This window comes from Motacilla alba, chromosome 4 (assembly GCF_015832195.1).
Source record: "Motacilla alba alba isolate MOTALB_02 chromosome 4, Motacilla_alba_V1.0_pri, whole genome shotgun sequence".
Taxonomy (NCBI): Eukaryota; Metazoa; Chordata; class Aves; order Passeriformes; family Motacillidae; genus Motacilla; species Motacilla alba.
This window is the reverse complement of record NC_052019.1, coordinates 70722226-70735974: the sequence shown is the minus strand read 5'-3', so window position 1 is coordinate 70735974 and position 13749 is coordinate 70722226. Positions and strand designations below refer to the sequence as shown.

At 46.5% G+C, this 13749-nt stretch overlaps 1 protein-coding gene across 6 annotated transcripts in view; it reads left to right on the top strand.

Annotated features, from left to right (window-relative positions):
• The window catches only part of WRN (WRN RecQ like helicase), a 28538-nt gene extending 14882 nt beyond the window's left edge, over positions 1-13656 (top strand). For 2 of the 6 annotated variants that reach the window (XM_038134478.1, XM_038134482.1), the window contains 19 exons: positions 415-497; positions 973-1079; positions 1781-1968; positions 2073-2250; positions 2768-2949; positions 3682-3783; positions 4146-4238; positions 5532-5673; positions 6387-6560; positions 6641-6735; positions 7005-7080; positions 7235-7308; positions 8078-8156; positions 8428-8540; positions 8716-8830; positions 9402-9527; positions 10338-10500; positions 10969-11183; positions 12593-13656. In XM_038134478.1, coding sequence (XP_037990406.1) covers positions 415-497; positions 973-1079; positions 1781-1968; positions 2073-2250; positions 2768-2949; positions 3682-3783; positions 4146-4238; positions 5532-5673; positions 6387-6560; positions 6641-6735; positions 7005-7080; positions 7235-7308; positions 8078-8156; positions 8428-8540; positions 8716-8830; positions 9402-9527; positions 10338-10500; positions 10969-11183; positions 12593-12943 — 2656 coding nt within the window. In that variant the 3' untranslated portion in view covers positions 12944-13656. Of the gene's footprint in view, positions 1-414; positions 498-972; positions 1080-1780; positions 1969-2072; positions 2251-2767; positions 2950-3681; positions 3784-4145; positions 4239-5531; positions 5674-6386; positions 6561-6640; positions 6736-7004; positions 7081-7234; positions 7309-8077; positions 8157-8427; positions 8541-8715; positions 8831-9401; positions 9528-10337; positions 10501-10968; positions 11184-12291; positions 12465-12525 lie in introns of all 6 variants that reach the window. The other 4 variants (XM_038134483.1, XM_038134481.1, XM_038134479.1 and 1 more) reach the window with 4 other exon arrangements.
• Positions 13657-13749: the final 93 nt, after the last annotated feature.

Genomic DNA, 13749 nt, shown 5'->3' with positions numbered 1-13749 from the left:
GAAACTCCTGGTTCTGGCCCAGCCCTGGGACCTGGTGCTCAGGATATTGTTTGCATTCACCCAGGCTGAGTGTGTGGGAGGCTACAGCCACCCTCCTGTGCCTTTTGGCTGGGGAGATGGAGCTCAGTGACTCAGCTGTGTTCTGATTTTAGTCAGGTTTTAGACCTGTATCTGTCAGCAACGCAACACTCCCTTCTTATTCCAAAGGCTGGCAAATCTGGTTTTCCTTTTGCTGCAATGCCTCGCTTTCCTGTGGTTCTGGAATGTTTTCTTTAGTCTTCACTCAATTCCTGTTGTTGGCCATCAGAAATCTGTTGTTCTCATATTGTTTTTCAATGCAGTCATGATTTTATTGAATTGAGTTGTCTGAGGTCCTCTCTTCTGTGTCAGTGTATTTTTTTTTTGATCTTTCAGGGGTCAGTACCAAGTCATATACATGACTCCAGAGTTTTGCTCAGGGAACTTAGAGTTACTTCAGGACCTTGACCAAACTGTTGGTAAGTTGGAGGTAAGACTGTGGGTGAGTTGCCAGGCAGCTTAAATTGATAATTATGCTTAAGCCTTTTTGGTAATTGGAGACTTCTTCTCACCCATTTCTTGGTGAGAGCCGTGACACCATTTATTCCCATTCATCACAGAAGATAAAAAAAATCAAATGTGTTTGTCTGAGACAATCAGACTTTGTGTTACAATCCAGGAAATACAGCCAAGGACATCTGGAATTCTTACTGGTGACTGTGATTGAGAAGCAGTGAGTGGGAAAAGGTCCTGCTGGAGGCTAGATTGAGTTTTTGGGCCACATGAGGGATGTTGGATGTGGGGGGAGGAACCGTAAAAGCTCCTGGGCCTTTGTTATGGAAGAGGCCCTAAAGGTGGTGCAGCAGAAAGCATCCCAGGAACAAAACCCAAAGCACTGCTGCTGGTGGTTTCTCAGGAAAGCTGGAGCTTGCTGTGCTGTGCTTTGTCCCCCAGGTATCACCCTCATAGCTGTGGATGAAGCTCACTGCATCTCCGAGTGGGGCCACGACTTCAGGAGCTCCTTCAGAAGTTTGGGCATGTTAAAGAAGACTCTGCCCTCGGTGAGGTTTGGCTGTATGGGGTTTTTGATACAAGAAGAGGGTTTCGTGTGGTAGTTTGGAAATATCAGCTTGTTAATGTCGTGCTCTGGGTGTGCTGACCTTGCTGGCTGGGAGTTGGAGCATCCCTGCCGGTGAGTGGGCTTTGCAGGTTTTTTCCCAATGTTTAAACAAAGGGTGTTCTGAACTTGGACTACCAGAAACTTGGGAAATTTAAATTGCTTTGGATCCCTACGCTGAGGAAGATGATGTCCCTAAGCTTCTGGTTTAATATTGGAAGGTTTTGTCTTCTGTGACTGAGTAGCTGGTAGGAGCATGCCACTGATTTCTAGACCCTCCTCAAGCACTTGTTGCATAAGCTCAGAAATTTAGACGTGAACTTGACATGCTTTTATTGTCAGTGTCATCCTATAGTCCCTAAATTTAGCTAATCACATCAGTGAATTACTGTGGTCTCGTGGAAGATACATTCAGAATAAAAGTTTGTCTTTCAAGTGTTGTGTTCCTGTCTTCTTTCTCAAAAGCTTCAGTCTAAAATGTTCAAGAAGCTCCATATTAACTATATTTTTTCAAATGACTGGATTTATCCAATGATAAACACATTCAAGTGCCTGTTGAGGGTCTGTATCAGTAGACTCTGGAAGTTTTTGGTGTGAAAAATGCTCAGTGAGAGGTCATAAATGTTGTTCTGCATCTCTTTGCAGATCCCCATTATTGCTTTGACTGCAACTGCGAGCCCATCGATCAGAGAGGACATAGTGAAATGCCTGGACCTGAGGAATCCCCAGGTCACCTGCACCAGTTTTGACAGACCTAACCTGTACCTGGAAGTAGGACAGCAGAGTGGAGATATCTGTAGGGATTTGAAGCAGTTCCTAACTAGGAAAGGAAGGTAAGGATTTAAGCCTGGCTTTGATCCTTTAGTTATATTTTTTTACAGGCAGGTGACTCTTTTTGTTCTGTATTTTTATGTGATGCTGTTGTTGTTGCTTTCAGCAGTTCTGTGTATGAGTTTGAAGGTCCCACTATCATCTACTGCCCTACAAGAAAGGCCACTGAGCAGGTGGTGCATGAACTGAATCAACTCAACGTGGCCTGCGGTACCTACCATGCTGGGATGGGGACCAAGCAGAGGAGGGACACTCACCACAAATTCATGAGGGATGAAATTCAGGTACGTGGGAAGCAAAAGTCTCTTGGGTCCTGTTTAGGACTACAGAGTTTTTGGTGGAAGAAGATTTTGGAATATCAACCTTGTGTTAGCCATGTCCTCCATCTGCAGTTCTGGGTGAAGAAATTGCTGGTGTGTGCTGACAGGGATAAGATTCCAGGCTTATCTTCTGGATTTCTGTACTAATTCCCTCAAAAATGCATGGTATCCAGGGAAAGTGGTGGTAGCTGGAACAAGAGCCCAACTTCTGTGAGCTACTTCTTTCCTGGGCGGCAGAGATATCCTGGAGCTCCTGGTGTTCCTTTTCATCCCCTGTTTAGTGCCTTGAAATCACTCCTGGGTTTGCCAGAGCACATCATCCCTCTCATGGTTACGATCCTACGGCTGTGCCCTGGCCAAGCTCGGCACCGTGGGGCTGAAGCTGCTGTAGTTCAGGCTGGATTTTGAGGATGAAGCTTCCCACCAAGCGTGCGTGCACTCACCCAGGCCTGTTCTCTGGCCCCTGGCCACTGTTTTGCAGTGCGTCGTGGCCACGGTGGCCTTCGGGATGGGCATCAACAAGGCGGACATCCGGCTGGTGATCCACTACGGCGCCCCCAAGGAGATGGAGTCCTACTACCAGGAGATGGGCAGGGCCGGGCGCGACGGCCTTCCCGCCGCCTGCCACGTGCTCTGGGCTGCCACTGACCTGGCCTCCAACAGGTACAGCCCTGCACACAGCCTGCCCTCCCTCCTCAGGGCCTTTGGACATGGCTCGCTGTAGTTCAGTAGCCTGTTGTATTTGTGGGGTGCCCCAAAAAGGGAAGGAAGGATGAATCTGACTCCGTGTTCTTAGGAGGCTAATTTATTATTTTATGATACTATAATGTATTTGAGAATGCTATACTAAAGAATACACCAGGTATCTTTGTAGCCTTCTGTAAGTATCCTAAAGAAAACTGGTGACTCCTTCCAGAGTCTCAACACAGCTCGACTCTGGCCAGTGAGTCAAAACAATTCACATGAAACCAATGAAACAATCACCAGTTGGATAAACCATCTCCAAAAACGTTCCACATGTGAGCACAACACAGGAGAAGCAAATGAGATAAGAATTTGTTTTCCTTTTTCTCTGAGGCTTCTCAGCTTCTCAGGAGAAAATCCTGGGTGAAGGGTTTTTTCAGAATATGACTGTGACAGTATCCCATGGGCCTGGAAGAACCTCTGTGTCTCTCTGCTCTTATGTCCTCTTGGGGTAATGTTGGGAAGAATATGAATGAAGTGCTCTCCTGAGTGTGCCCCGTGGTGGAGAAGCAGGCAGGCAGCCTGGTTTTAGCAGGGTATTTTTTTCTAGCTCTTCCTGGTGGATTGGAGGGCATTGTCTGGCATATTTCATTTTTGGTGTGTTGGCAGTGGTCAGCATTTCAGGCTGTGCATTTTTTGCTCCTGTCCCAGGCGCCTCCTGAACGAGATCCGCAACGAGGCGTTCCGGCTGTACAAGCTGAAGATGTTGGCCAAGATGGAGAAGTACCTGGTGTCCAGTGGCTGCAGGAGGAAGTGAGTGCTGGAAGCTGTTTAGTGCTTTGTCACTGCAGGCAGCTTTGCTGAGAGCTGCTGGGACTAGGACACAGCTGGGGGCTGTAACCAGAAGGCAGCTCAGGCTCACAGTGTGTTCCACCAGCACAGAACATTCTATTCTGTATTAATAAGCAGTATCAAAAGTACATCCTTCAGCACATTTATACATTTCCTTGTTTGCTTTTAAAAAAAACCCAACTTTTTCTTTAGAGGAATCAAGGCTAAATAATTGGTTCCCCAGTGAGTTAATTAATGATGCTGATTTTGACTCCATTTTCTGCAATAAATTTCATGTGTAAATTCCTGGTCTTCTACTGAATTCTTTTTGTTCCTTCGGGTAGAATCATCCTGTCTCATTTCGAAGACAGACAACTGCGTAAGGTTTCCTCTGGCATCATGGGCACAGAAGAATGCTGTGATAATTGCAGGTCCAGGTAAGCTTTCTTCCCTAAAGGCTGATCCTAGAGGTTATGTTCTCTCAGCCTGACTTAGAAGGCAAATTATCTACAAGAATTGGCTTTCACACATCTGATCTGGCAGCTGTTCAGCCTGAGGTTTATTTTTGAACATCTCCCTAACCTTTTTCCAGTGAGTCGAGCAAACTGTGATAAGCTCCAAGTGAGGCTGTGGCAAAGCCTGGAAGCAGAGCAGGATCACAGTTCCTAAAAGGGGATTAGAGCAACGCTCAGTGAAAAACACTGCTATTCATCAGTTTAAGGCCTGTTAGGTAATTAATCCCAGAGGACAACACTTACAAATGGTGTGTGGTGCCAGGTGTCCAAGGCTAAATTGCCCCAGTGTCCAGGGAGCTGTTCTCCTGTGCTGACATGTGCTCTTTTAACCTTGCTAATAATCTCATGGATGTGCTGAGGGGGACTCGGGAGGCTGATAGTCACGGAGGCATGGGCAGAGACACCTTTGTCACCTCCTTCTGTAGTTACAATAAAGCTTTCCCTGGAGTTACAGTGAAGCATTCCTTGCTCTGGCTGTTAGCCCGATGCTTTCTGATCCCACACAAGGTGTTTGGCTGTGGTGCTTTCTGGAGAAGTGTTACCAGTTTAGCTACTGAATTTCTGTATGTCAAGGATTAGGACAGCTTTGCCTGGCCTCTACTTACAGCTGAGTTAAAAAAGAATTTTAAAGATGATAATTGCCCTCTTTGCAGTCACCTTGCAGTGCTAGTGAAGAGCCAGGTAGTGAATTTGTATTGCAGAACTGAAATCACTTGAAATAGAAAACTTTTGGCTTTTCTCCTTAGAAGTGGTTTGTGCCAGAACAAACACTATGTAGCCTTTAGTGAGGTTGCTCTTTACTCCTTTTTTTTTTTTCCCTTTGTTCCTAAAGAAACAGGAGGAAGCTTTAAAGTGCAGTTAAAGAAATGTTGTGCATGCCCAAACCAATGCAAATATGTAAACCCTGAATGCAAAAGATGGCTGAGACCATGTTCTTAACAGCAGGTGTGGTGGGCAACTTCCTGTTGGGTTGGGCAGGTGTCTGAGAAGTTACATGGATAGAAATATAAATGTGTCTTGAAGTTACATTGATACAGATAATTGGAGGTGCTTAGATGTGTAGAGCTAGGGCTGACATTAGAGACCAAGTTCAACTAATCCCTTGTGGTTATTACACTGAATTATTTCATTAATCACTGGGTTGGCAACATGTGGAGCAAGGGAGAGGGGGCTTGGTTTGTTTGTGTTAAGCCTGGCTTCCTTTGTGCCTCCCAGTGGCTCCTGCCTTGCAGTCCCCAGTGACTTTGAGGGTGGACTGCAGGACTTTGGGAAGCAAGCCCACCAGCTGCTGTCTGCAGTGAGTGCCCTGGATGAGAAGTTTGGGACCAGGATGCCAATTCTGCTTCTTCGAGGGTCTGTAAGTGATGGGGCAACTCCCTGTGGGTGTTCTGAGGGGAGGGGCTGTGACAGGGTCCCTCTTAGTTGATCTGTCAGTCAGAACAGGGATAGCCATGCATGTCCACGTGTGTGCACCACTTTTCTTGGAGACATGGATGTTTGTGTAGACAGCCTTGACTTTGGGAAGCTGCTCAGCTCCACTCCCCATCCAACAAGCAAGATGATTGTCCTCTAATTTTTTTATGAAAATGCATCATTTTGATTATCTTGAAAGAAACAGCCTTTTCAGAGTTAAGGGTAAACATCTTGGCTCCACTAGCTGGCTTATGTTTGAATAAAGCAAAGGTTGGCTTCCACTGTATCTTTGTGTTGCTGTCTGACTTGGAGTACTGAAGTAGGGTACCAGAGTAAGATTAAATTAGTTTCCATACACCCTTGCTTACTATTTCAAAACAATTAAAATCAAAGAAGTCACTGGAAATAAGTTAGGATAAGATCAAAAGATTTTCTCTGCTGACCACTGAGGAGACAGGGGTTAAGGTTAGGGTGAGTTATGTTCCTTATTTAACCTTTTATTGCAGTTAAGTTGCTGGTTGGCACACAAGTGCGCCTAGGGGAAAAATGAACTTGCCATGGCCTTGGCAGGAAGCAGATTAGGAGTGGAATAGGTCAGAGGAGGCCCCTCACATACTGAGCTTTGGGTTTACTGACAGGATCTTTCAAACCTTCCAGTGCTCCCAGCGCTTGCCGGAGCGGTACCGCAGGCACCCTCTCTTCGGCTGTGGAAAAGAGTGGCCAGAGAACTGGTGGAAACAGCTCTGCCAGCAGCTGATCATGGAAGGGTTCCTCAAAGAGGCCTCAGCCCCAAACAACAAGTTTGCGACCATTTGTGGGCTCACCCCAAAGGTACTTTTGGTAGTGCAAGGACCCACTGAGAGCTCCTCCTGAGTAACCCACAGCTGAGCTGTGTGGTTTATTTCCTACAGGGTAGGAATTGGCTGTCCAAAGATGGATCTGCCTCAAATCCAAGCCTTCTGTTACAGTCCAGTGAAGACCTTAATCTGCAGAGACCTTCTGCCAGGTAATGGTAGCACGTGTGTTCTCTTGAAGGCTTCTTTGCTAACATCAGATCTGTCTCTGAGCCCTGCTTTTAGAGGAGGCAGGGTTGAACAGCAGGAGGCTTTGAGATCCTCAGTGTTCTGGTTTTTTTATTGTGAAAAAACAATTCTAATAATCGATAACTCAATTTGCCAAATACATCCTTGTACTGACTTTAAGTCAGTTTGTTTAGCAGAATGTTGTTTTTGTTCACTGTACAATGGAGTTAAGCTGTAATTCATTGCATTGCAGCAGCAGGCGATCGCCTCTGCTCTCCAAGCAGCGCTCCCCAGGCACAAAAGGAGCAGCACAGTCCCCAGGCAAGCAGGTCTGTACCTGTACAACCCTCCTGCTCCGTGAGCCGTCCTTGCTCATGTTAAAAAAAACCCAACCCAACTTAGCACAAGTTAATGTTTTATCAGCAGCAAACGCAGTGAAAAGATGGTAAATCGGCGTTTGTCTTGTTCTTCTCATTTTTTTAGGTATCTCTATATGAGATGTTCTCCTGTTACAGAAAAGGTCAAACTCCTCCAAGAAGTGCTAATATGGTTAACAGGTAGAGTATTAGAAATTAAAGCAGATTTACCTAATTTTGACTGTGTTCATGAGGATACTGCTTGTCGGGGGATCATTAAAATGAGCATTTTCCTGTGCAATGGGTTTGGAAATGTTTAATGCATTAAAAAAAGCCAAGTGCCTAAAACTTGCTGTACATGGCATTATGTTTCAAAATATATTGTATTTATGACATATCACAGTTAACATCAGGGAGCGTGGAGGGCTCTGCCTTTCCACACTGGTCTGGAGAAGCCTGAGACTAACTCAAGGCTCAATTTCAAAAGAAATCAACCCTTTGCAAAAAGCAGACCAAGTGATTTGTTTTCCTGGCTCACGTGCTGCTCTAGATTAAATGCACCTTGTGTTCCTGAGTGGATTCTTCCTTCAGGCCACCATTCTGGTGCTGGCAGGTGACAGGAAGAGGCTGTATCACTTAGGTCAATGGTTGCCACTGCAGCCACGTGAAGACATCTTATTTTAGGGACAGTTAAAATTGAAATCAAGTTATTTTGCACTGTGCTTAGGACAGGAGTCTCTTAGTCCAACCTGTGTGCTGACAGATGTTGTGGTGTAATCATGGCAGTCCAGTCAAGGGTTCATGTCCCTGAGCTCCTGGACTCAGTGGGAATCTGGATACTGCTGCTTGTACCCCAACCAGCTCCAGTCCTGCCTGGGTGCAGAGCTGGCAAAATAAGCTGGGCCTTGAACCAAACCCCTGAATAAACTGATCTAAAGCAAGGCTTGCTTCACATTTGATTTTTTGTTAGTGTTTCAGGGCGTTCAGCGCTGAAATCTCCTTTGAAGCCCCAAGAACCAGGTGCTTCATCCCGAGAAAAAGAGCTTGAGGTAAGCTTCGCTGGGACTGGGAGGGTATCTCTGAGTTGCAGTCAGCCTGCAAACCACAGCTCTTCTGTGTTTGGGCAGCTCTTAAAATTGCTGAGTTGTTTTGAACAGGAGTCCCAGAATAGGACAGAAATAAACTAGGAGGGGTTAATGGATGGCAGGGTTTTGTGTATTGTTGGGAAGATCGGGGAGGTGATAGCTTCTGCTCCTGTAACAATTATACCTATGAGTGATGTAGAGCTGCTTCCTGAGAATTGGGCTCCTTCCTTCCCAGACTGCTCTGTATGGCAAGCTGCTGACTGCTAGACAGAAGGTAGCTAATGAGAAGGAGATTCCTCCAGCTGTCTTGGCAACCAATAAGATCCTGGTGGAGATGGCCCGGATAAGGTAAGGCCAGCATGCAGACGTGTTGTACAAACCGGGCAGCTCGCAAGCCAAGCCACAAATCCCTTTCCTGCTTCTCTTGGGCAGGTGGAGGCATCTGAAGTGCCACCTCCAGCTACTAAAAGGCAGCAATACTTTGGGATTGTGTTATGTTGTTGCATTCTTCATCCTAAACCAGGCCTACGAACATCGAGAACCTGAAGAAAATTGATGGTGTGTCTGAGGCCAAGTCCACCATGTTGATGCCTCTCCTGGCTGAAATTAAGGACTTCTGCCAAGCAAATGGTTTGCAGGTATGATGAACTCAAGTGTCTTGTCAGGAGCCTTAAGGATGGGATTGGTTCTGCAGCTATTGGACTCCGTGGAGTTGTCTTTCTGTTTCACAAAAAAAAATACTTGGATCTCACAATGGGAAGCAAAAGCATTTCAAGTTTTTTAGTTGTTTTCAGGGGGTCTGTTTTGAAAAAAAAAATCAAGCTCAAATGGACAAGTGTCCCATGCAGACTGAATGCCACAGTTTGGTCTGATGAAATAGTTTCAGATGGAATGAGGAATACCTAAGATGATGCGTTGGCCTGGGCGCTTTGTTCTGGCTGGTTTTCTTTTCCAAGTTTTTTGGATGATGCCATGCTGGTTTTAGTAAGATGGCAACATGTGGGTGTCTATCTGGGCTCCCTCCTTGCTTTCGTTTTCCCTCCCTTCCTTACTTTTTTTTAACAACATGGAGTTGGGGTCAAAACCAACCTCCAGAGAGATGAATGGTTCTGTTAGTGTTGCTTTGTCAGATAAGTTCAGGTAACGGGAGGGTGATCAGTGGGTTGTCAGTGGGACACAATTAAGTTAATTCTGATTTGTCTCGCTCAGACCGACGCATTCCCCACTGCTGAATCCAAGGTTCAGAAAGAAGCATCTCCCTGGAAGCGTGCTAGAGCCCTTTCTCCCTCAGAGGAGGTCACGTATATCCTGTTCCAAGAGAAAAATTACTCCCTGGTAAGCTCTGGGCTGTGGAGGCTTTTGCTTTGCTGAAAACTGACAGTAGGGAGACTTTGTCTAGAGGAGGGGGATGTGGAACTTGTCTTAAACCCTCTGCACAGTGCTGGGTAGGTTGCTTTAAACCTCTGGGGCAGTACTTTTCCTGGGATATGGCCGATCCTCTTACTTACCTCTGAAGTAGTGGTGTGGAAAACTGAGGTGTAATACAGTGAGTTTTTAACTCCACAGGAAGCAACTTAAGTTGCTTGGGCTTTTGCTTTGCCTCTCCCAAGAGTATGGGGCAGGTGGTCCCCAAGTAGCAAGTGTACCTAAGGATGAATTAACAAGAAATAGCTGTACAGTTATTAATGGGCAGCTTGATGCTCTCTATCCACTGCTCCTGGTGAAATGCACAGAGTGTGTATTCCTTGTGGGGAAATGAGTAGAAACTTGAAACGTGCTTTTTTGGAGAGTACCAGATTCCAGTTGGAGATGTGTCCTTGAGAAAAACAAGTTTGGGTCAATCAAGCTGCAGATTAATCCAACCTGTGAAAATGAGGGGGAATTTGTTGTGGTGTTCGTGGGTGCCTCAGAGGTCAGGTGCACCACAGCTTTTTCATCTCATCTAAGTTCAAGGTGAGGTGTTGCACTCAAGCTGTGAAGTTTTGAGAGAGAAACACGCTTGACATGCTGGATAAGAAATAAGATATTAGGAATCAAGCAGTGTTTTGGGGAGCTTTGTTGCTCTGCCATGTGCCGGTGCCTCTGGATCGTTTCTTGGGAATGACGCTGAAGCCCTGTGCATGCCCTGTGCCTTTGTTTCCCCAGAGGGCCATCAGTGAGAGCAGGTCTCTGCCCGTGGCTGTGGTTGGCACTCACCTGTGCCAGGCCCTGGCAGCGGGCCGCACGGTGAGCGTGGAGCGGGCGGGTCTGACCCCTGCCGTGCAGCGCGTCATTCGAGAGGTGATCCACAGCCCTCCCGTTCTCTCAGGTGAGCATCGCTGACCTCACCTGCAGCTGCTGGGCCCAGGTACACCCCCCATCAATCCTGGAAGGCCGGGGCACTGCCAGGTGCGCTGCTTTCCTGTCAGGGTTCCGTTGTAAAATAATTGCATCGTGATCCATAGCAATGGGGCAGACCTTTACAAGTGGTTTGACTCAGTTGTGTGGAAATTAATGAGACATTCCTCTTAAATCTGTGTTTACTGAAATGTTTTTTGGGGAAAAAAAAAACCTGACAAAGTGTTCCTGTAAGTACTGGCATCTTCAGAAGACACACTGGGAATTTATCACATGATCTCACAGGTCAAGCCCATACATTTTCATCTTCTTACCTTTTCTACGCCTTAATCCATCCTGTGCTTTAATGAGGGGCAACAAATCTATTGTACAATATAAGAAAACAGAATCAGGGGCAAGAAGCTTAAACAATTAACTTGTTATTTCTGTTTTTTCCAAGACACTACCAAAATTCAGGAAATTAGAAAACGTACTCCTGCCCATATTGAGCTGTATCTGATCAAGATGATGATTGTACTACTGGAGAAGGAGGGTGGAAATAAATCGCAGGATGGCTTAGGCATCAAAAGAAGGTTGGTGTGGCCTGAAGGGCAGCAGGGCAAAACAGGAGCGGATCAAGCAAAAAGGGAAGGTGCCTTGTGGAATAAAAACCAGGTTAGTAAAAGGAGGGTATAAAACTGGTCTTCTGTAAAATCATCCTTTCTTTTTAGGAACAGACTACCAGAAAGTTGCTGGTGTTGCCAGCTGTGCTCAGTGTCTCATGTTCCCAATCCCTGAATAAAACTGACTCCTCCTCCTCAGAGGATGGCTCAGAGAAGAAACTGAGGGTTCTTTTGGGATAAGTATTGACCCAGGAAGAGGTCAGAGCTGTGCAGCTTAGCTGTCATGTGTTACACCCATTACAAGTTCTTCCCAGAATGAAAACTGGGATGTGCTTGTTCCTTCATAGGAATCAAATCCAGGTTGTGCCCTGGCTTTCTTTCTGTGCACTGGGATGTGGGCAAAGAGATTCTCCTGCTATGCAGGAAGCAGGAAGGTTAAGAGGATAAAAAAGCCAGAGGCAATTCCAGCCAGGAATGTCTTGGTCTTCGGGTCTTTATATTGCTTGCAAGTGCTGGGCACAGCCTGATAACAAGTGTCTCCTGGAGGACAAATCTTGGGAAGTAAGGAGCTGTTTGCTGCTGTTTGAGAAAATCCAGGATAGTCTGAGTGAGCCCTCTGCTGGCCCCAGTGACCCCATGTCCCGGTTCAGCACCTGGTACAAAGGACAGCCTGCACTGAGTGGCACCTGGTGGCAATGGTGAAAAGAAACAGCATATTCCAAATCCTGCTACCTGCGCTGGGATTTTGTGTCTGTTCCTTACAGGGCTTGGGGCTAATTTCTTAAACGCTGGCTCAGACAATTTTTCAAGCGCTGCCATTTTGGCAAATGGATTTTTCCTTGCTTCCCTGAGTGCTTTGTTTCTACAATATCTGTGTCAGAGCCTTCTTTTTCCTGCAGTTGACCTCCTGACAGTGCAATTGCCTGAGCTCTGATCACACTTCTCCCTGCTTCTGTAGCTAATAGTGGGAATGACATGCTCCTAGTAATCAAATTAATATAATCCAAAGGAACACACTGCAAATCCAAAAGCTAATCCAGTCTTCATTTACTACTTCAGAAGGCATCCTGGTTCTAATAATTCTCTGTAGCAAGCAATTTGAGATCTCTTAATGGCTGTTCTTGGGTTTGAATGGCCTGACACTGCTGCTGCTTTTACAGGGGAGTGGGATCAATCCAGCATCCAAGGAAGGAGCAGGGAAAACTCATCTGCATGTGGTGCCTTCAGCTGGGGTAAACAGATCTTCTCACTCTAATAGAGCATGTGGTAAACCAGCCATCAGTGAGGGTTTTGGTAACACAGGGATGTGCCACTGATGCACCAACTTCACTTGCTCAGATTTTCTTGTGGTGAAATGAAAAAGCGATAGGCAGTGCCCTCGCTAGGCAGAGGTATTGGCACTCTGTTGATGAGGGCCTGTGCCCCAGGTAACCTTGTGCTTCGTTTCTGTCCCCTGGGAAGGCTGCAGGGAGCGTGGATGCCAGCCAGGCAGGGAGCAGGGGGGCAGCAGACCCTTCGAAGCCCATCACCCTGGCCTCCTCCCATCAGCCTGCCCTGAATCCCAAGGAGGAGGAGAAGCTCTCTGCAGACTGTCAGTCCAAGGTGAGAAGGCAGGAGCACAGCCCAGACCTGCTCGTTGGGGTGGGCATCTTGAACAGCCCAATTCTCAGCTCTTGTCTGGCTCCCAGACTGTGTCTAAAATCTTGGCCTGGCTTGCCAGCCCTTTCCTGTCATTGGCACCCCCGAGGCAGGGGTGCCATGTTGCTTTTGTTTTCCTTGCTGTGTCCCAATCTCCCGCTCGGACAGCAGTAGACTGCTACAGGAAACTTTTCTCCCAGTACATTTTGTCTGCTCTGTTTTGGGACATCCTTCCAACATTATAAGAGGATGTTTAGTTCCTTTTTTCCCTTTTAAGTACAGGGTTCTGTGGGGCTGTGCCCATCACATTTCGGGCTTTTGCACTGGTGTCTATAGGAACACAAGCTGTATGAGCAGACATTAGGAGTTCTTATATTAAAGGGAGCTCAAGTCCCTGACCAGCACCATTTGTTGAACCCCTCGCTTCAGTTTGAAGCTGGATATTGCTGTGAGTGCACATCTTTGTCAGCCTTGATTCTCAGGGTTTACTTCTTAATCCCTTAGGTACTTGAATAAGGTGTTTGGTTTAAGTGGGGCATAAGCCTTCCATGAACAATTTGGTCAGTTTGTGGCTCCAGCTGAGCATGAATTTGAGCAGCAGAGCTGTGCCAGTGAGGCAGGCTGTGGCTGTGCGTGTCCTTCCACGTTTGTGCCTTTGTTTCCTTCCAGAACTCGCATCCCCCCGCTAAGAGGAGGGTGCCAGAATGGTTTGGAACCTCAGCAGCAACCGCTGGAGCTGCAACCCAGACCAAGAAATGCAAAACAGACACCAGAAAAGGGATTTTCAGTTGAATGTGGAAATCAAGATGATTTTTATAGTCTTTGCCATTACTGCCAGCATTATCTGCACAGACTGTTGCTTCACAGGGGCTTGTCATTGCCCCTGCTCTGCCTTATTCCTGCTGCTGCCTCCTCTCTTCCTCCAGCAGCACTTTTAGGACTTTTTTCACTGTGTGAAATGTTAATAAAAACATTTGAAT